General features: G+C 51.2%; 2 protein-coding genes across 2 annotated transcripts; one reads left to right on the top strand and one right to left on the bottom strand.

The window, feature by feature from the left end:
• Nucleotides 1-1537: 1537 nt before the first annotated feature.
• On the top strand, nucleotides 1538-4933 carry Hr39 (Nuclear hormone receptor FTZ-F1 beta). Its single transcript, XM_029111439.1, has 8 exons — nucleotides 1538-1694; nucleotides 1966-2378; nucleotides 2478-2922; nucleotides 3017-3184; nucleotides 3274-3475; nucleotides 3575-3899; nucleotides 4017-4548; nucleotides 4677-4933. Exons 1-8 carry the CDS (start codon nucleotides 1538-1540, stop codon nucleotides 4931-4933), a joined length of 2499 nt encoding a protein of 832 aa, XP_028967272.1.
• A 4202-nt stretch (nucleotides 4934-9135) lies between these two features.
• LOC100901116 (trifunctional nucleotide phosphoesterase protein YfkN) lies at nucleotides 9136-12065 on the bottom strand. Its single transcript, XM_018639468.2, is given in 11 exon segments — nucleotides 9136-9210; nucleotides 9302-9407; nucleotides 9543-9670; nucleotides 9760-9939; nucleotides 10370-10489; nucleotides 10647-10849; nucleotides 10937-11372; nucleotides 11471-11579; nucleotides 11581-11608; nucleotides 11702-11788; nucleotides 11915-12065. Coding segments are annotated over 10 exon segments (1446 nt in total). The 5' UTR covers nucleotides 11763-11788; nucleotides 11915-12065.
• Nucleotides 12066-22594: the final 10529 nt, after the last annotated feature.

The following is a 22594-nucleotide window of genomic DNA, read 5'->3' as shown; positions in this document are numbered from 1 at the left end:
TACGGCACGTTGAATGGGTAGTCAACTCGGCAGGATGTGCTGCTGTCAGCCGGCTAGATGACGTTTTGGGAAGGTCGACCGCATAGAAAATTCAGACCTCAGAATGTGAACCGCTTTAACTCGAAGAGTTCATTCTATGATAGTTGTCCCGATGCTTGGCTTCATGTTCTCACAGAAATTCTCGTCTTGTCAGAGAGGAATTCAGGACGAGCGTGTACACATGAATGGGGTCTGTAATCTGGTGCTCAATGATGCAAGCCGGGGTCGTTGAGAGCCGGACGGACGCGCTGTCTCCCGCGCGCCTTCGGCCCGCTGACGGTATCTGACGCTCTTTCCGGCAATCTATACAGGCCCTCGTATTTGTGTGGATCGTTGTAGACTGGATGGCGACAGCGTTCACCCGACCGAGCAGCCGTCGACGAACTCGAAGACGGCTTTTCCACGCAACGCGCGGGAGAGGGGGATTGCCCGCTCCTTCTCACAGCCTGGACGGAATCGACTGCGAGGGTACGTCGGGCGGACAGACAGGACGGCCGACGACTCTCGATATGCAGACACAGAGATATTCACGGTGGCCGCTCGAGTGAGTGAGTGAGTAAATGCTGTCATCCTTGGGACAGTCGCTAGTTCACGGCCAAGGACGGCCTCCGTCAATGTCAGGGCCGCCAGCCCTTTCCCGAGGACGTCGCGAGGGAGCCATTGCCGCAGACAGCCTTGATCGACACCGCGTAGAAGGCTAACATTATTATCGTCGATTGCTCTCGACGCTTCCATCGCGGTCGCTTAATCTGCCCATCAGTGATAGTCGGGAATGTTTACCAAGAAATGTATCTTAAGGAAGAGTAGCGGGCGCAGGTCGCTGGAGACAAGACAGCGACGTCGGAGCTAAAATGGATTTCTCCAGGAGCGAGTCACTGAGATCCAGATGGAGATTCGGAAATGCCGTATCGCCGTGACCTTTCTTCCATCATGTGGGCCGCATCCGCGTTCTACGAGGATATCGTCGACGGAGAGGCTGCACTTGATGCGTCTAGAGAGAAATAATTCTCGAAGGGTCGAGTTCAACTTACTGCCGCGTTTGTTGTTTCCACTTGTCGAGTCGAAATCCACTGTCTCATTCGGTATTCATTGGTCAACGGTGAGCGGCTCACATCGACGCAACTCAGCCGTGAACGATGACCGTTCTTGCTGTTCGAGTTGACGGAGTGCAAGATGTCCGCGCAAAGCTGCTTTCGTTCGAGTTGTCACAGGGAAAATTCGCTGTGGAACGGATCGAAACCCGCTCAAGTCTTCGACCGCCCGTCCGATTTGCTCGCCTTTTCCCTTCGAACCCCATGTCTGATAGCCCTGTTCGCTTGCGTTGGCAACGAGGAGTTCAAGCAATTTTCTTTCTATTCTTTCCAGCACCGGCGTCCCGAAGTACAAGGATGATCTGTGGTTGAGGGGTTCGAGAGCTGTTTGGCAGTTCGGCCAAAAGTCGCGCGGTTTCTGCTGCACGCAGCCGGTTTTCGAGATCCGCCGTCGACAGCTACTCAACATGGTCGCCCCATGTACTGCTCAGATGGACTCCTCAGTGCACAAGTGCGACACATCGGATGCCGAGGCGGATGTTGTGAACGCGTTCGCGACGTCCGCGGGCTCGCCGAGCGTCGACGAAGATCACACCAAACGGGAAGCTGAGGTTTCGAGTAATGGTAAGCTGTCAAGCTCGAGTGTCGGAGATACGGGATAAGGAGAAAAATGCGCGGTCGTTATCTATTTCCGTAATCATCATTTTCGAGTAGTTGTAGCGTCTTGTGTCGCCGCACGGCTCTCATTCTCGAAATACCGCCGGCAATGCTCTCCTCCCTTGTACCGATCGGGCGTAACGGCTCTCCCTCATGACGCATGCGCTCCAGCCGGAGAATGAGAGGTTCGCAACGGGGTTCACGGAACTAATGACAAATATTTGTTCGCGTCCGACAGGGACGGCCTCGAGCTCGTCGCCGACGAGCGGCGGATCCTCGACATTCCCCCCGCCACGGTCTATGTCGTGGGACGATGACGACCAAGCGCCATCATCATCGACGAAGGACGATCCTCACAGTCCAGGACAGAATGAATCCATGGGAGTTCATCATCAGCAGGATTCGGAGATGGAGGATGTTGAGGATCACGATGAGGAAGAAGCCGACGACGATCCGAAACCGCTTTCTCTGACTGTCGTCAAGAACGAATGTGAAATAACTACGGGGAGGGAAATGCCGGCCCCGGTGGCTTTGACGAAAAACGGGGCTCCTAATGGTCATCATCTCAAGCATCGGAGCAGTCCGAGACCAACCTCGAGTTCGAGTTCCAGGTCGTCCTGCTACAGTCCCTCGCAAAGTCCTCTTCTCCAGGTATCTACATTGCTCTATCTCAATCTTCCTGGAGGACACAATCACTATCGCCAATTCGTGAAGGTGCGGAGACTGATTCGATGCTTGTTTTCACAGCAGCGAGCAGCGGGTCAAATGTACGCCGGCGGACCCACAGCGAATTCTGTGTACTCTCCTTCAAGTAGTCCTGGCGTCCATATGAGGAACCTGACCATGGGCTCGGGCACCTCGGTCGAATCGTCTCGGAACTCCGCAACGCCAACACCCCACGAAGCCAATCCCCCCTCATCTACTCCAGGACACTTGTTCACAATGGGGGATTTCGCCGCTGCAGCTTTGAAAGTCGCTCAGGCTCAAGGTGTCATAATGAGCGGCGGCGGAATGTCCTCTACGGCTTCATCGACGTCTGATGAAAGCAACGACTACGGAGGAATGCACGGCGCCCCCGGTGACTTGGACGCGTTCCCGACGGCTCTATTTAATGCCGCGGGTGGTTTTAGTCGGCAACAACTTCTATCGGGGCCTTGTCCGATATGTGGTGATAGAATCTCTGGTTTCCATTACGGTAAGCATATCGATCAGATAGGGAACCTCTCGGAATATCCTGAATTTCGAGCGTTATCAGCACGAAGCTCAACCATTCCTCGTTCCCTCTGCAGGAATCTTTTCATGCGAGTCTTGCAAAGGCTTTTTTAAGCGTACTGTGCAGAACAAGAAACACTATGTCTGTCTCCGCGGAGGCAACTGTGCCGTGCAAGTTGCCACGCGCAAAAAGTGTCCAGCCTGTCGCTTTGACAAGTGTCTCAAGATGGGCATGAAACTCGAAGGTAACTTCTTAGCATGTTTGGAGTCTGGCATCGGAGAATACGATACCGGCTCGGAAGCTTCTGACCGCTGAATTCCCGAAATCTTCCAGCTATTCGAGAAGATCGTACCAGAGGTGGCCGCTCCACATATCAGTGTTCGTATGGATTCCCCTCGCTGACAACCCCACCCCACCCAGGACTTCCGTCAACGCCGTCCTCAGACGCCCCGTCGTCGAACGCGCGACCGGCTTCTGCGCAGGATAATCGAGATTCTGTGCACCAACCAATCGCTCTCGTGCAGAAATCCAATAGGTTCGTTGAGTTTGTGGATCATTTTCTTTTCGATCATGCCGCGATCCCATCCTGTAGCAATCCGCACACCGCTTGACACCGATCAATCGATGCTTCCAGCGTGAAGATTGCCCGCACCTCATCTTCCAGTGTGATCACATCTTCGGAGCCTCGAGTGGCTTCGGCAATAAAACATAGCAATGGTTCTCTTGCCGGCCTCGTTGGAGGTCTAGTGGACTCGTCTCTGGGCTACTCGCCATCGCTTGTGACCTCACTCCTGATGTCGCCGCACAATCTCAGCTTGGACAACGGAAACCATAAATTCTCACACGGCGTGGCAGCCGGTGAATCCAACGGTAACAGTAACGGTCATGGAGGCAGGAGAGATTCATCCGGGAGCTCTGGCGGTGCTACCCTACCTCCTGAAGATGCCGCTGTTAACGATGTAAGTCCTGGTTGCCGATCGATTTCCAGTTGAAGCGTCCCGTTTATTCCGAATCTGAACATCGGCCGAGATGGTTTAGTCTTCCTCACCAATAACTTACTCCTACCCGCTTTCTAGGCTGGGATTCCTTCGCTGATCCAGGACATTCTTTCCGTTGAACACCTGTGGCACTACACCGAAAAGGAAAAACAACAGCACCTGCGCGAAAAAGAGAACGACGCGAGCTCTGACGGTCAGATGTTCATAAAACAAGAAGAAGCTATGGCGATGGACGACTCTTCTCCCCCGAATGGAGCGACAACCGATCTGCTCAGCTCGTTGTGCAATATTGCGGATCATCGATTGTACAAAATCGTCAAATGGTGCAAGAGTCTGCCACTGTTCAGAGACATTACCGTCGATGATCAAATAGCTCTCCTAATTAACTCGTGGTGCGAACTCCTACTGTTGTCCTGTTGCTTCCGCTCTATGGTCACGCAGGGTGAACTTCGCGTTTCTCGGGGTCGAAGCGTAACTCTCCACCAGGCCCAGCAATGTGGTATGGGGCCCGTCGTGGAGAGAATGCTGAACCTCACCGAACATCTTCGTAGACTTCACGTTGATCACTGCGAATTTGTCTGCCTCAAGGTCATTGTGCTGCTCACTTCGGGTACGTATCCCCGTTCCCGGGGTTTGGTCCCGGGTGGCGTGCGGTAAACTCACGAATCACGAGCCGCACCCCGAATGCTGTATTCCGCTGGCTCCGGTTCCTGAAGCAATTCTCTCTCTCATTTTCAGATGCTTCTGGTCTCAAGGAAGCGGAGAAGGTTCGTGTTTGTAAAAAACAAGTGCTTGAAGCTCTGCAATCGTATACTTCAAATCACTATCCATCGAACGCAGCCAAGTTTGGCGAGCTCCTCCTCTGCATTCCTGAACTCGAGCGCGCATGCCAGATCTCCAAGGAGAGCCTTGCGGCTTCCCGACAAGCCAAGAGCAGGGGCGATGCGGCACCAGGTTTTAATCTTCTCATGGAGCTACTCAGAGGAGACCATTGACCACTTTAACTATCGGGAACGCAGTGCAAGCAACACATTATTTTTGGGACGATCCATCTAAACTGGTGATGATCCTAGCTCTCGCTGCCGAGAGTCGGCGGACCAATCCGAGCGGCGTTCTCTGATCGTGACGACGACTCGAGCTCCGTATGGCCGAAAGAACACGAACTCTCTCGGAGGGCTGTAAGAGAAATACCCCCCTGAACGAGTCACCAGTTTTTGGATTTCCTCTGGCAATTTTCAACTTTATCGTAGAGAGAAATCGTCAGGCGCTCGAAGCGTTGCAGGAATTGATGCGACTCTGTACAATTTAGGTAGCTGTAATTCTCAATTTTGAATAGCTTCGTCCGACCATGCGGATTCGATCGACGGGTCGACACGGCTGCGTGTCGATGGTTGTGAGATGGCGATCGCGATGACGATTTCACTCTGAGTCTTGGTGGAGGAATGCCCACAGAACTTAGGGCCACGTGTCTAACTTGCTAGTCTGAGTGCAATCGAGAAATCAATGGGCGGATTCTGAGAAACTCAATCCATTGATTACTACAATGATAATCCACAGAGAGCTCCAAGCAACTAAACTCTAGATATAGTTCAATATCCATGACGAAAACGGCAATGGGTTAAGCAGCCATAGAATAACGAAACGAACTAATCTAACCTAATTGTGTAAGTGGCCGGTTGGGTGGGGGAAAGGTCCAGGGAGGACCGCGGGGATCCTTCGCCCGAATCATCGAGCGATCAGGTTACGAGGTGGGAATTCTGGACACTTCTGTTCCTTCTGCCGTGTCACTCGAACTATTCGAGCGGGGAGCTCCCCACTGTCCTCCATGTCTGATCGTCTCCGCTCCGAGAGAGACGGGAGAGCTTCTTCGTTTCTCTGATTCCCCGAAAAATTGTCCCGGTGCACCATTCTCTTTCTTATCTCTTTCGGGGGATGCCTCTTTCCTGCCCAGACATGACGGCCGGCTGTTCCCGGGAGCAGATATAAAAGGCCGCGCGTAAGCAGAAAATCCCGGTTCCCCCACCCAGAGCACCGTCGCCATCTGCATTTTGGAGGTTGAGAACTTACGATCAGACACGAACGCCTTTGCCTACATTAATTCGCTGCTGATGCTACGGAAAGCGAATCATATTTTTCTTACTTAAGCGGCGCCAGCATGATGGTGAGACCATATGCAATTTTTTGACCATATGCAATGCACCAAGCGGTGTTGTGACGTTAGAAGTCCGCAATCGGCAGAAGGCGGTTTATACATGGGCTCTGTACACTCTATACATATACAAACCAAGCATATAATCGCTCTAATTTATTTTGGATAATGATTCCCAAGCCTCGACCAAGCCCTAAGGATGAATAATATGGTCTTGACATGGGCCCGTAGTCTACGGGACCGCTATCTGTAGCTCTCGAAAGGCTACTCCCGTACTGTGCTCTTCGAGAGCTGCGGAAATCGCCTCACGTACCAGCCAGTTCCGAACAGAGACAACAAATATTTTCCGTGGCAGATTTCGACCCGTCGACGTCGAGAAATCAATTCAACAATATTTCACCTGAGGACCATCCAACGATCATGTAAAGCCATTCGCGCAGAATCGAGTCTCTCTCGCGGAATCTACGGGTGCATACAAATCTACACAATTATACCTACGCATTATAAAAGATTACACAGTAATCTAGGCAATCGGTTTCCCTGGAAAGCAATTACAATATGATGGTTTCGGAAATGCTAGAAGTGAATTTTGACGAGTTCTTAAATCGGAGAAATGTTATCTGCCGTGAAAGCATGCGGTCAGCAGGGACACAATAAGGGTTGTCACAATTGGATCCAGATGTTTGAACAAACGAGTGATTGAATGAAATTTTGTCTGGCGGGTAAGTCTGAAAGAGGCGAGTAAGGAAGTTCTTCGAATTCTGCCAAATGTAAAACCTCGATTTCTGTAAAAGGATGAGGCTGATCTTGGGACTCTAACTTTTTTCTCAATATCGATTCCTCGAGAAGACCGACGACACAAACAGCGTATCCTGTATTTTTGGTGAATTCCATAGATTATTTTTGACGATCGTCTATTTTTCACTCCTTCATTGTATGCAGAACTTATAGCGAATGTGTACACCGTCTTCACAACGACAAAAGGAATGCATATCAAATCACTAGCGATTGAAACGCGACAGACGTGAGGCGTTGACAGAGATTGCACTGCGCTCGAGTGGCATCAGATGAGAGAGACTCCGGGCTCTGATGCGGAGGTCTCGCTTCCATCCAAGCATTCTTCAACCTGAAATCCAATAGAGTCGACGAATATGATTCGGGATGTATTGTACAAAAACAGGGGTAAACGTCGAGTTCGGCGATTCCGATTCAGAAATCACCTTTTCGAATTCACGACATTGGTCCTGAGAATGATTATCGGGAGCGAAGCGTGAGGCCGGCTCCGAGACCCGGAGAGGTACTTACTAATTCTGCTAAAAGGGATGAGTGATGTACGGATTGTGAGGCGCTGGGGGAACATTGAACATACGCATATATATATACCTGAATATCTCACTTCGAACATGACTTTCATCAGCTCCTAAGAGGATCTGCGTGCAATCGCCAGCCACCACATCGCGTCGTTCAGAATGAGAAGAGCGAGTGTTGAGGGCAATGAATCACCATGGAGGAGGATGCTTGAAAGTGATGAATGAAATAACTTCTACGACGAATCTCCTCAGTTGAACAATGATGTCATTGGAGCTACCAATCTGATAAATTTGCCCTAGATCTAGGTTCGCGTGAGCGGTCAATAGGAGTAGTTGTACATAGTCGAGATTTTTTGTACTTTGATCTAAAATAATATATACACGGAGAACCCGAGGGGAGCAAAGCCAGCAGTAATGACTGGATGAATCCGACAACCCGTTCGGATATAGGGAGAACTGGGAAGGAAATCTGACCAGGAGGGAGATAAAAATTTCATGGACGAGAGTTGTCTAATGATGGGTACAATAAATCCAAGATGCACATCAAGCTGAATTCGTTTCTTGATTTCATCAATAAAGCATGACCGGAATCCCCTGTATATCCCCGATGTCTCCCATGATGTGTCAGGAGAGAAAGCGGGGTAGTCAGCATATCAGTCGAGCTTCGCGAGCAGAAATTCGAATTGACAGTCTAGTCGAGGAAGAGCGGGCAGCTTATCGCTAGGAAGCCTTTCGGATCAGATGCAGCGGGAGCCACCACGCCCCGATTGCGTGAGGAGAAAATGATTCCAGACGCTCACTCAAAACCTCAAAAATTCGAGAACATATACCAACTCATCATGGAGAAGAGAAGTCTCAAAGAGGAGTCTTCCGAAATCATAAGAGCGCTCGGCCAGGCCGTGCGGGGGGATCTATGCAGAGCGGGCCCAGGTCAGCGACGGTATTTTAGGTATTGTCTCCACCGATTCGTGGTGAGATTTTTGCTGGGACTTTCCCCTAAGACCAACCTAGACGCTCCATATTCCCGGGACTGATCACCACTATTGGGACAAGGCTACTAGGAGAGAAGAGCAAAAAACTCCGAATCTCGGATTGACCTCGATGCGATTTCTTGCTCTATTTTATTTCGCAGTAGTTCTGTGGAGAAATGATTACAGCACGTTAATACAACAGACTGCAGCTATAAATATATCCGACTGGAAGACCAGTGAACTCTCCATTCCCTGGAATAAATTAGGTGCAACAAAGAAACATGAAAAACCCACGCGTCGCAATCGACGAGAGGAGTAAATCTATGCTGCGAGCTCTCGGGCGATCGGCGTTGAGCCAACATTAGGAATATTTCCATTCCCAAGATTTTTCGTTCTCTGAGGGCACTGGTACAAAAGTGCACGCCGACGAGTCGTAAAGCCAGGGTGGATGGCCCTTCAAAAATTCTAGTTGTGCCCTCGTAGAGTTTCAACCTTCCGGAAGAGCCGACGAACCGCAGGTATGCACCAGGCGATTCCCGGGATTCGAGGAATCATCCCAACGCAAGGTCTCAGCGCAATCGAAATCGATGCGCCCCAGACCCTCCTGGCGCAGTCTGAACTCACGAAGTGAACGTGAACGTGAGCAAACTCGCAAAGTCTCGGGTACGCTCCAATCACGCCGAACATCTTCGAAAGTAAGACGTATATCACTCTACGGATATTCAGTTCGGACTTTTGCATAGGTGGGTGGGTGGCTCGAGACGTTGCTACAAGAAATCCTCAGGTTCCACGCTCGGACAACTCGGGGACTGGTTCAACAAGCCAGATTTCTCCGCGTACCACTGAAAACGAAAATCAACGGAATTGTCTTTCACCCGAGCCTTTCAGAATGATCGAGCAACACCCGGATTCCAGCGGAGTGATAATTCTCACCTCTTTCGTGAGCGCTATGATCCTGCCATCGATGACCGGATGGAACTTGACGACCTCGCTTTCTGATTCTGGACCTGAAGATGGCTCCGCTGGTCCACTATCGAAACTGTGCGTGGAAAATTCCGGTCACTATCAGGGATCGGATTCACCTCTATAAGTGATCCATGATACAACGGCTCCCCCCGGATACAATACCGCGGATTAACGATAAAAGAGCCCCATTCGCTTTATTGCCACCGACCTGCACGACGCGACCAGGCTCGGTCGATGATGGCCTCGTGGAGTCTTTTCAGCTCCAAGGAAGCTCTGCATCGCTGATAGATAACATTGCACGGCTGTGCGCAAGGGAGGCAACTCATCGGGGTCCACCTATGATAAACGTCCGATTGATTGGTCAAGAGAAAGTCGTTTTCGAAGCTCCGCGGGCTCTAAGAACGGATATCCCAAGCCGTACTCACGAGGACCAGAGAGTTTTTCAAGACATCGTATCCGTCGCGTCCAGTCCAGATGAACTCTTTGGACGCAAGGCGATAGCGTGATGTGAGGTCGAGCTGCTCGTCGCCGATCTTGATGTGCTCACTTCTGATACGCTCTCCGGGAGGCTTCTTCGGATCGAAGGCGAAGGCCACTCCGGACACCTAGATTCAGAATAAGTTTGGTTTGCGGATGAAGTCCCGGTCGCTGTGGGTTTCAGGGCAAGGTATCTAGGAGAACTCTTATCAAATCCTCATGGTGATCGGTCCAGCCGATGAGAAATCCGGCGAATACCCGCCTTTCCCTTGATGAAATCTTTGATTCTCGGTGAGAAGACCACTCGACAAATTTTTTTATGGTGGGAGGACCCATCACATGACAACAATTTCGTGGGAGGAGCACTCAAATAATTTTTTCATGGTAGAAGGACCCATCGCATCGGAGAACTGACCCGCTTGTAACCACCGCTGTATCCCCCAGAACACGCTCCTAAATTTTCACGACGATCGGTTCAGCCGTTTTCGAGTCTATAGGGTACCCCGGACATACAAACAGACAAACAGACAGACCTACGTTTCAATGCATATAGATTACCTGCGGGAACCGACCCTCAAGCTTCGGGTACTGGCTGACTCCGTTCTCCAACGCCGCTCTGATTTGCTGTCCCGTCACTTCATAAACCATAATGGGATCGTCGGCGGGGAAAATCGAAATCTATAGACCAATGACTGATTGAGGCATGGGATTATGATATACATATACATATGCTGAGAATAAGATGCTCCCAAATTACATCGAGTAGAGCCAAGCTGAGCTCTGCCCTGAGGCGTCCGAGGTTTGACCAGGTCGTGATAGAACGCTAAATACGTACGATGTCGCACATCGTGAAGATTCCCGGCTCGTGCACTCTATCCGATCGAAAAGTTCCAGAATTTATGATGGCTAGATCTGCGTGCGTGGAAGCCCGCAGAATATCTGCCACGAAGCTCCCAAGATTCGTTTCTTCTGTTCTGTTCGATTGGAACCGCCCGTCGACTTGGGTAGAGAAATACCCAACGATCGCATCCATCTGTCCTGCAATCAGCGAATTCGATGGATTTCAGAAGCAAAGAGTTCGATTGGGAACTGGAAATCGAGTCTTATGGGCATGGTCTCAAGTACCTTCGATGATATCGTTGTACTTCTTGAGCTGCTCAACGAGATCCGTGTCCTCTGGGTAAACAGATGTTACATCAATTTCCTCTATTTTGAAAGCCACCGTCCCATCAACCTTGAACGTGAGTTCAATCTTCGACATCTGACGGAAGTCTGTCCCTGATTTGACAACGTAACGATTGGAGATTTTCCGGACATCGTACACGTGATCGTGACCGCCGAGAATCAGATCGATCTCTTCAACGTTTTCAGCTAAGCGACAGTCGTTGGGAAAGCGCATGTGAGTAAGAGCGATCACATAGTCGCATCCGAAAGCGGGACTTTTGAGGCGTCGTGCCAGACGTCTGCCTTCATCGACAAAATCCCGAAAGTCTACGTCCTCAGGTTCTATCGTTGCTAAAGTTTCGATCCACTCCTTCTCGACGAGACCGATGAGACCGATCTACGAAGGGAAGAATAATTCTCAGCCGGAGCATCTCCATCCTCCGGAGAAAAACACCCATGTCTCAATTCAAGCCTTGAGAGATGGGCAACGCATACCTTCTTCCCTTTGTTCTCTAAGATGACTAACTCGAGGCCTTCCGCCAAGAGCGTCTGAGTTCCCTTGTCCAACACATTGCTCATGAGCCACGGGAAGACACTTGTTCTTGAAGTTGATCAGATTCTCGATACCGAAATCTACGAAAACAGACTCCCGTAAGAACACAGCGTTCTGAGACATCCTTCATCAAGGATCGACTCGGCTCGAACATGTGATGCGGTACGACTCACCGAAGTCATGGTTGCCGTAGACCGCACAGGCGACACCGAAGGAATTGAGCACTGTGATCATCTGTTCACCCTTGGTGAATGTGCTAACTGATTGAGAAATATAGCTTATTATCCACAGAACTATGAATGATCGAGCTTTTGCGAGCGGTGATTATTATTCATGACCGACTCCGCGACGAGTCGAGAGGATCTACGGAGATGACTGAAACTCACTGCTCGACGGAGAAACGATATCCCCGCTGAAGAGAACCAAGGGCTCCACGGATTCAAATGACTTCAATACCGATTTGAATCGAGCCGCACCGCCGACAGGTTCTTGTTTCTGCGGCTCTATATTATAGCAGTCGTTGAAATGTAGAAGAGTGACGACGCATTCTCGATCCCCTCCGCTCTTAGCCATCTCCACGATTCCGATCGGATCCCGATCTGAAAAATCAGGAGCATGTATTCTCATGAGGAGAGCTGGGATCACCATCCGAGCCCGATCCCTCGCTACCTGCAAAGCCAAACGCAGATGAGGTATTTCCTCTATCATCCTCGGCGCTCACCGCCGTTCCTCTGTTTTCGGGGAAGAGCTCACTATCTTCAAAAGAGACCGAAAACAGATAGAATGGTACCGCCGAGGCAGCTCACCCTCGGCACCTGTCTGTGAGTTTTTCCACACATCTCTGAAACGTGCCTGCGAGGACTCTGAGATCGATCCTCTCGGAATACTGCCTACGGTGCCTGCTTCGGACTCTGACCTCTACAAGTGGTTTTGACGAGCAGCGCTTGATCTGTCAATGAACTCGATCACGCCGCGTTCAGCAGTCCATCCATCGACGCTTATGCTAGCCAGGGAGGCTGATAACTGTTGAAGTTATATCAAACCCTAACCACTCGAGAGACGACGCGATCGTTTCGAGAACCTGAGTGAAACTGGCGCTTCCACAAGATGGCGCGGCAACTCATGTTTTATTAAGCACGGCGGTATAATCCTAATGCCGACAGAGGCTATAATCCAGCCTGGGGGAAAAGGGTTTCTCTCCTCACATTACGGACCCTCTACTCCGCCGGAGATTGCAACTAAAGCAGAGGCAGAACGAACGACCGGGCAGCAGACGACCTTCGAACGGAATCAAAGCAAACATTCATTGTGTAAGAGAGGAGGCAGACACCAAACAAAGCACTGCATAGCGCATAGACCACGGGACAGATTACAGCGGCCAGAACGCGCGGCGAAAAGTGAGCGCGCGGCGAAAAGAGAGCGCGCGCACTTCCGGACGTTGATCAGTGACACTGAACAGAGCTCTGGAAAATTACTCCGTGGCTCTCAATCACGCGGCAACATGGAGTGCGCTTTACTCATGAATGACGTCATTCCCACGTCTCGATCCATTTTTGGCGTAGAACTACGCCGTACGGCTCGGTTCGGGAAAAAATCGTCACGGAGAGGGGCAAAAACTATTGTTGCGTCGAAATGCCATTCCTCTATCGGAAAACTATCGTAGTGGAGCTCACCTTACTGCAACTCACTCTCGTAAAAATTGGGGAGCAAGAGGAACGCTTTTTCATTTGGAAACGCTTGCGATTTCTTCCCAGGCTTCGACTTCAAAAACGCGCCTTCCCGGAGTAGATAAAAGCTGCGTCATTCTCGAAGCCCTGTGCCTCCTCAGTGGCCAGTTCAAATTGCGATTCTCCTCGAACAAATGTAGAAAAGAGCTGCCGTGTCAGCCAATGGTCGAGAATCTCCGCAGCTCCGAATACAGTTCCATGGACGATCCAATCTTATCGGGGCCGTTGACGTCCAACATTCGAAACCAGCCGAGATCGAGTCCCCTTCCGTCTGCTCTGGAGGAGGTCCTCGCGCGAGACCCTAAAAGACCCTTTGCAAGAGGAGTCTTCGCGGCATCAACGATTCTCCAAACTCGCGAAGAGAAGAACGCCCTCCGCATCGGCGGGAGTCGGAGAAAAAAAGATCGCAGGCGTATCTTTGGTCGTGACCGAAGAGTGAATTCCCGTAGGACTGCAGTCCTTCGTCAAAAAGACAAGCATCGGCGGCTCAGGGAGTATTGAATTTTAGGCTCTGATCCCTCGTGGCAGCCTCGAGCAACCCCGTCTGGGGAACCTGCGGCGGACGTTCATGAGGAACTTCGGTTCGGAGCCCCTTCCGCCCTCTCGGATCTCCGAGCCCGATTGGGGAGTTCAGACGATGCGATGCTCCTGAGCAAGCTCGCGAGTCATTCAGCAATGTCAAGAGTTGCAGATTATGCTATGAAGCGATAGACCTATGGATCTTTTTTTTCGACTCGACGCGACAGCATGCGGAGGACTTGTCAGACGTGGAACGAAGCTGCTTCATACGCGGTATATTTCTGGCTCCCGCTCCTGAGACGACCATTCCACGCCATTCTCTGCGCGTCTACAATAATTGTAGGACATCATCAGCCTGTCCTCGCCATCATATGGCGTCAATGCGTTCAATCGTCAATCGAGAACGCGATTCGTTCCTGCTCTTTCCGTGGAAGGGGAGAAGTTTTGAAGAAGCAAGATACAACTCGAAGCCTTACGCCCCCCTCGCGGTGAACGAAACGAGTGAACTGACGGCTTTTCCAAGCGACTCTTCCGGAAGAAAAGAGGACATCACTCGGGACTTTGTGATTTCAAGCGAGAGGCGATCAAGAGGTGTCGTCTTTCTGCTTCTTGAATGGAATCCTCCCAACTTGACCGCGAGAAGCGGCGGTCGGCCTCGATGAGGGGACGCTGCCCTTGTCAGAAAAGTCATCATGTCATAAGTCATAAGAGTTTCGTATCGCGATCGAGTTGGCGGAAAGTTCGAATTAGGAAATCATCATGTGTGCGGTGATGCTCCGGACGGAGACCCTGACAGGTCACGCCCGCCGCACCGCACCCTGCGAGAGCTCAATGAATTTGTGGGCGAAGCGTCGGACTCGAGTTGGCGCTCTCTTCCGGATCAAGAAGCCTGAGGCAAAGATCGAGCAATCCGGAAAATATTCGGAACCAGATAATGGAGGCTTCATTGCACTCACGATCAACCGCTGCGTCGCCCTAGGATCTCCTTAGAATCATGATTCATGATCCAATTCTGCGCTAGCAGCTCGAATTAACTTTTTCCAGTGGATCTTCCGATCGCGATTTCTCTCCTCTGGGAACTCCCGCGAAAGATCGGGAAGTGTGGCCTTTTCGTCTAATTCTGTTTTTCCCGGCGTGTTTTCCTCATGAGTCGAATTTCTCCCGCCAGTCGCTTCCCGGAGTCTGCTCCCGATTTTCACGCACAAAATACGACTCCGGGAGCGATACCGTGCCCGAGGGGAAGGCTTCCTCTTACGGAAGAAGGACGATATCGAGAGTAGATGGCTGCTCATCGAAATCCCCTCTGAGTGATCCGATGAGAATAGCAGAGCTCACTGAAGCATTTCTCTCGTCCGTTCATCGACAGGCTCGCGTTTAAATCTGAGCGCCGCCATAGCAAGCGAACCCCATCTCCAGATCTGAGCGTTCTGTTTCTTTTTAGCCCTATTCAGAATGCGATATCGATGGGGACAGTATTAGGCAAGCCTGATCACACAAAAGCTCGAAACAGAACTATACATCGAGAGAGATTCGATATTTTCTCTTTGCTTCATTTTCCGATGTCGCTCGGAGTAGAGAGGCGGAACTCCATCCCTTCTAATCTGCCCGTCGCGCCTGAGCAGTGAGACCATCCCAACGCATCAAAGGGCATTCGTGTTGCCTGACCTTTTGGGAGCACTTCCGCTCCAGGTTGCATCGTATATCTGTCGGAGCTGATCAAGCCGAAAACAGCTGAATAGATGGATGAAGGGAGGGATCTTCGGAGTCGGCGCAACGCTGGCTGGAGATATCGATCGATACGCACCGGAGCCTGCCGCCCTGTATGCCTGCATATTGTGCCAAGCGCTCTTCCGGAGGCGGCAGTCTAGCGTCGTGCCGGTAGAGACACATCAAGCCTCGACATTTCAGCTGTTGCAGTTCAAATCAGATTGGCTCTGACATTCCAGCGGGTGCCCTGCCGAGTCGAGGAAGATCTCTACTCGAGAGACTCTCGGAAACCAGGTGATCTTAGAGTGCACTTGAATTCCGGGATCCGAGCCTTTTCAATGGAGCCTCCCGGGACTTCTAGGTCTCTCACTGAGATGATTATCCTGCGCTCGATTGAGCGGCAAGGTTTTGGCTCTTTTCCAAGAAGACGAAAAGAGGAGCAGAGATCTGTATTGATTATCTGTTGGCGGCGAGGAGCATACGCACACGGAAGCTCATGGAGAGTCTCTCTCGAATTGATTTGCGAAAATCCGAGCTTTCAATTCGAGTCCGGGCGGGTTCGAGTTTTATTTGCCAACCCGAAAGATAAATAAACATCTGCGTTGAGAGGATGACTTCGTGGAGGGTGCGAAACTAGTGCTCAGCAAGTGAAGAAGCCGAAGGGACACAGTTTGAGCATATTCCTCCTGAACAAGTTCGACACGCAGTTCCCTCGACGGCAAACGCCCTGGCGACTAACTGCGAACTGAAAATCAAGTAGCGGTGAGGACTTTTCGGTCAGAAAACTCACCTGGGATGAATTCAAATCTGGCCCGAGGTAAATTATCGTAGGATCATTGCGATGACGTACGAAGTTCGTAGTGCAATTCGTTCCGTCCGGAGCCATTACGATGCGCTTGTGGTCGATGAGGGCGGACAGGCTCAGAGCCCCGATAGTTCTAGTGCACTTGGCCATGCAAGGCGTGCAGAAGGCCATCGTGAAACCCTCCGGACACTTCAGAGTCGATTGTTCGCACTTGAGAGGATTGATGATACTGATGCTCGTCGTTGTACCCGTCGTGTTGATCGACAAGCCCGGAACTCCCGTGACATTTACGGTCGCTGCTGGGATCGACGTAATCGATGGAATCGTCACGGTGACTGACCCAGGCACGACAGGGACGGAAACGTTGATCGAAGTAACAGCGGGCGTGGACGGTCCTGGGAGAAACTTACTTTTGAGTTGGAAGAAAAAGCCATGAGTTCAGCCCTGCTCGCAGAAAGGGACGCCAGACACTTTGCCAATACCATTGATCGCTTTCCTCTCATACATGCTCAGTCCAGGTGTTTGGATCTAGCATGTCGGTGAGCTTCGTCCTATCAGATAAAGTACTTTTCTCATCGATCAGCTGAGACGGTACGTTGAGGAGACATGTTTTTCTTCAATCTCATCCCCCGCCTTCCCCGTGGATGACCCAGGGAGAGGGAGAGCCCGATGTGTAGGGGATTTTCGAACGGCTATCAATAATACCACTCGGAATCGGGACGCCTCAAGCTGCTGTCCACAAAGGATATTGGATTTCGGTCTCGAAAAGAGAGACCGGGCCATCAAGCTGAGGGCGGACAAGTGTTTTCTCTTTTCTCCACGAGAGATTCTCAGCCGACCGGCAACCAACGTCGGGAGTACCTCAGCGGGGCATGTCAGAAGAAAAACTCGAGACTCTCGTCAGAGCGTTTATGTATGGACGACGGATCGAGTACGAGGCTCAATCCGCGGAAGCGTTTTGCCTGTCTCGATCAGACGTGCGGACGTACTCACCCTGTGCCCGAGCTGATGCCGTGAGCGCTGAGAGCAAGAGGGCGACGTACCTCATGGTTTTAGGTTTGCCACCTCTCGTTTCGGTGTTTGAGGTGTGCCTTCAACTGTTTTATTCTATCCGTACGAGCCCTTCTTCTCTTGGCTACAATCCGGATTTATCGGCGGGATCTTGTAGCGGGTGACGAGAGGGAGGCGGCGACGACCACTCTGTCGAGTCCCAATCATTGAGATGGCCTCGCGGCGAAGCCCGCTCTGGCTGATGAGCCTCGTGGTATAATAGTGGATGAGTTTCTCCTGGCCGATAGGGGGACTTTCTCGAGAGACCTCGTCAGAACCTCTGCGATGACTCCGGCTACTGTGAACACCCACTATCCCTCGGAATCTGTGGTTCGCTTCACACTTTCCGAGCAAAGGTCACCAACTCAGGTCGTGGCTCAGCAAGTCAGACTTCGCTGATGGCTCGTCGTTTGATTGGCAGTCAATTGTTGGCTTCCGTATGTCAATCATTCGAGCTCCGTTAGGTGGCTTTGGAAAATCCGCGTGAAATACGACCAGCAACGACCTGAAACGCCGATTTTGAATGATATAGTTCATCACTAAATTGCCTCAACTCAATCAGACGCTTCTTTGTGGTGGAGTCTTTCGAGGTCACCTCATTAGGGAGAATCCTTAGACGAGCTTGCGACAGTCGGCTCGCACGACGGAGTCGGCCGCCGCGTCAATTCAGGCGACAAGATCGGAAAAAAATCGTTGTGAGGCCTTCTGAATCACACGAAGACGCCCGTTATTAATCGTTCATGTGCATCACTAATGTTCATGTGCATCTCCTGCGGCGTTCCTCGAACCGCTTTGAATTACGCATTTGGATGAACGGGATCGAAACTTCTCGACGGTCGGTTGAAGACATATCATGAAGAATGCCTCGAGTCGAGCTCATCGTTATTATTATGATAATGATTCCGTATTCCTTCATTCAGATAAGCAACTCTTTTCTTTCGGTAGGACGCGATCAATGAATGTAGATCAATGAATCGGAGCTCCGGGGAGAAACAGATGCTCCGGAGGCGCTGCCATATCTTTTCGAATTCCGAAATTCCCGAGTTTCCGAGCCATGGAGTCGGGCTCAGGTCCGCCGTCTTCAGAGAACCCAGTCGCAGAGTTTGATAGGTCACGTGGTGGAAAAGTTTTATGATCCTATTTCCGTGGGCCACGGCTTAATTATAGTTCTGCGTCTGTCTTATAAGCGTGGCAAAGGCGCCTTCCCGGGCTCTACTTTGACCTATGAAGTTTGTGGGAGAATTTTGCCAACGTTTCGTTAGTGCTTCCTAAATATGATCCGCGTCTCCTTCTCTGTTCCTCGAAGATGGAGTGTTGCGAACTCGAGCGTTGGTAGCTTGGAACGGCGAAGTTGATTTGTTCCGGTTCACAGAGAGGTCCCTTTTCCGTCACTCAGCCTGTTCGTTTGCTCCGAGTACGTCTGCGTGGGCAACTCTTGGCGCTTCCCCCTGTTCGTCATGAGCAGGAACTCGTTGGGGTGAAACCTTCTCGAGAAGCCACGTGGAAAGAACGGTATATTCAATTGAATTAACGGTGACCTAGAGAACGTTTCCTTGGAATCCAACTAGTGAAAGTTTCGGTCGTATTAACAGTTCCACACGGAGTCTGAAGGGGCCGCTAAGGACTCCAGTTCCGGCTCATGCCTCCGCGTCCAGACACGGGGTCGGACTTCCTGGCAACGCAAGTACAGTAGACCGGGCAACTCGGTCCTAATTTGATGAGACTGCACAAGGCGCCGCGCCGTGGTCTGTGAAACTGTCATATTCTGAGTAAACAGACTCCCTCCTCCATTTCTTCCAGTTTATTTCCGGACAAGCATAACTAATCTAGGTCGTCACCAGTGACCATCATGGCGTCCCGGAGCTTGTTGCGCTTGAGCCTACATGAATGCATATGAGCAGCGGTGCGAGCAGAATCGAGCGCGCGAAGGTCGCTCGAGACCAACGTTCGCGCGTTCGATTCTCCCCGCCAGATTCCCCCCAATTCATTCTGAGGATTTTTTCCTCCGAAATACGAATTCCCGTCGAGATATCCTTCAAGTCGGAACGATTCCGCGAGATGCTCCGATTTTGAGCTCCGCGTCCTGTCTGCGACTCCAGCGGCGATGTCTCCTCTCGCCAGAGAGAGCTGTCTCCAATCATATTCCTCAGAGAAAAATAATATTGTACACTATGTGGAGTCTCACGTTCCCCCTCGAAGCGTTCTTGGATTAGCCATTGCTTGGTTGTCCAATCCCAAGCTTAGAATTTGACTGGCTCGTTGACAGAACTACATATGTAGATGAATCTACTTAGGGTAGATCTAGTCGGGTTGGCTTGCGGTCGGTATCAGGGCTGGGTGATCTGCTGAGAGTCTTGACCTCTAGATACTCTGGAGACGGATCCCTGCGCGACATAGCGCCACCCTGGTTGCTCCATCGCATATGAGATTTTGAAGTCCCAGAAACTCCATCGAACCCCCATGGACAGAGAATTCCATCAGGCAAATATATTGCTGCCTCTCTCCTGATGCATATATTGCTTATGGAGTCTCGGGAGAGTGCGTGCTCACCGAGTGCCATCGACTTCGCCCGATGCGGAAACGAATCTCTCTTGGTAGGCTGAGAACGCGGATATTCAGCGGTTATTACATGCGGACGGAGTGCAACACCAAGGAGTGCACGCTGTACCCTCATAATCGAAAATGTGAGACCGTCGCGCAGCGCTGTAGAAAGATGACCCTTCTCTTCACAGGGGTGGACAGGAACGTCTCCCGATAAAGTTGCCGTTTCCGTCATCGACGGAATCCGTGAGTTTCCACAGTCTTGACTCAGGGCCTTGATATCTCAAACACAAGAATCCGGTGTCAGGTCTAACGTCAGATAGTGTTCGCGGTCCGCAAAGCCAAGGCCGAAGAGGTTCTAACCGCCTAGCTTATTGAAGGGTCATCAATGGAGGCGAGACGGTCCCCAGGGAATATAGTTGAGAACATTGACTCCGAACGTCAATCTGCCACATGTCACTGTAAGCCATGGAACTTTCCTATTGACCTTGATCTTTCTAACAGGTGATTTCCTCAGCGGGCGATTCCGCGGACCGAAAGAATATCTCTGACATTTTGAACTTGTTTCGGGCGGCTGCCGCTACTCGCTGTCGTTGACAAAGGAGGATGGGCCCGGGGTGCGGGCTCGACTCGTGGATGGATATCATTACTTGGGTGTGACCCTCAAACCTTAGCAGAGGCAGCGAGTCGTACCGGTGCGCTGGCTCATCCCTCGTTTGGCTGACCGAGCTGATATTTCTCTCCAGAGCTGTCCTGCGTCGCGGTCTTGCTTGCGTGCATGGAACACTTCGACCTTTGCACAGTCGTTCGGCCCCGATGGATCCATTGAGACAATATTTCCTTTCGTTCGATGCCTTTTCCCTCGACGGGAATCGATTCTAGCTGTCAGCTGACCGCGCGATGGTGCCCGGTGTGGAATCGAGTCACGATGTTTTCCTTCGCGAATTCGGAGAAGGAGACCGATGATTGCCTGCGATTTCTGGGGGCGAAATCACATTCGACATCCCGGACCCTCGGTCTGTATATTACGAACTCGAGTTCAGAGTAGGCCTGATGCGGTAATCTGAGCTCAGCGTCCTTTTCCTTTCTCCTTTCGACCAGCCAGAGTCCGTGCCGAAATGCTGGCGTGACCGATTGACGTCATCGGAAACCTCGAGAAGGTTCTTTGTCACCACGGAGTCTATGGCGATTCTTCAGTACACGGGCGATCGAAAACAAGCCTCAGCGAGCATTGCTGGATTAGGTTCTGTCTCTCTGACCTTCTCTAAAATTCTGGAATTTTCGATCCACTTCCTCCACACGAAACTCATTATACAATTCCCGATTCGAAGTAAGCTGTAGGTGTCGGCGTTGTCGTCGGAGGCACCATTGTCACACGCATTAATTTGGTCGATTCCGTAGCTGTCGCCGATTCTATATCGGGCATTTCTTCCATTCTTAGACTCCTACATTCAACTGCACAGGTGTTGGCCAGCTGCCAAGCTGACGTCACAATGACGCCCTCGAGGAGCCCTTTTCGCAGAGAAAAGAGGGCCGTCTGCACACTCATGAAAGGCTTGCCGATCACTAGGCAGCCAGACGGACGAGCGAATGTCTACATCCACGGAGAGAGTACGATTATTTACAGGCACCGGTATGCATGCCATCAATACATGTTAAGCACTCGGCATTACGTAACGACGACACAAAAAAAAGGCTAGACCGGCTCGTTGAATCTCCCTGATACCAACGTGGGCCGCCAGCGCTATTTATTTCAATGGAGACCCTTCCATGCATGTTCATGATGAGCGAATGACGGCTCCCTGGAATCCCGAGTAATCAGCCCGTCTCTCAGCTGGAACACAGCTCAGCGTTCCCCTTGCAAGGGGGAGCGTGAGCACTCTCATGCAGTACCGAGGGAATTGTGGGCTCTTCAGCGACCCTCCTCTAGGACGAGGCTTGACAGTTTTTTTCCCACGGTAAACTCGCAGTGGGATGTTCGCTTACGAGGCCTTTTCCTCGCTGCCTCCACCCGACCATTTTGGTAGAAATGCTTTCCTCGTGCTGCTTCGACGCACAAAGGAGATTGCACCCCGGAAGTTCCCTCAAGTGAAACAAGCCTTGCGCCTAGAGAAGGCCTCTGGAAGAAGAACATGAGGGAAGAAGGTCGACGACTCTCATCCGCTCCCGCCGCTTTGTTGCATCGCTGTCTGGACGGCTTCATCCCGTTCATCTCGTTATTCTTCCAGATAGGATTCCCTCGCAGATTGAGTTCGGGGCTTACGGAAATTCCGCGCTCGACGCAAGGTGTCACTGCAGTTGAAGGGGATCGACGATCCAAGAGAAGGGATGTGTTTCCGGAGTTCCGATCAAAAAGGAAGTCTGAAAACTGTGGAGCACAGAGACAACTTTCTCCGAAGGCCTCCATGTGTTCCGTTCCAGGTACGCGCCGCTGACGTCGCCAGGGATTCTTTTCTTCCCTCTTGGGGAAACGGCTCCCTCGTCTCGGCGCCTGGACGTTCAGCAGCGGTCTTCGTTCGGATTTGACCAACTCGGCGCACGCTCTGGATAATTAACGCGATCACCATGGTTCAATACTCGGCGTCTAGACTCGACTCCGAAAGCGAGAACGCGCACCTCCTGAATCGCAATATTCAACGTTCAAGGACGCTAACCACCGAGACGCGACTTCATTGAAAGTTCCCTTATGAATCTGAGCAGCGCATGAGGGATTTCTA

This window comes from Galendromus occidentalis, unplaced genomic scaffold (assembly GCF_000255335.2).
Source record: "Galendromus occidentalis unplaced genomic scaffold, Mocc_1.1 scf7180000077440, whole genome shotgun sequence".
NCBI lineage: Eukaryota > Metazoa > Arthropoda > Arachnida > Mesostigmata > Phytoseiidae > Galendromus > Galendromus occidentalis.
Note: the sequence above shows the minus strand (reverse complement) of the source record. Positions and strands in the feature narration are given on the sequence as shown.

Bases quoted from the DNA above. Each gene is read 5' to 3' on its own strand.
- Hr39 (XM_029111439.1), top strand. From the start codon at position 1,538: ATGGTCGCCCCATGTACTGCTCAGATGGACTCCTCAGTGCACAAGTGC. The intron at 2,379-2,477 runs GTATCTACATTG...TTTTCACAGCAG, and splicing joins CGCAAAGTCCTCTTCTCCAG to CGAGCAGCGGGTCAAATGTA. The intron at 2,923-3,016 runs GTAAGCATATCG...TTCCCTCTGCAG, and splicing joins AATCTCTGGTTTCCATTACG to GAATCTTTTCATGCGAGTCT.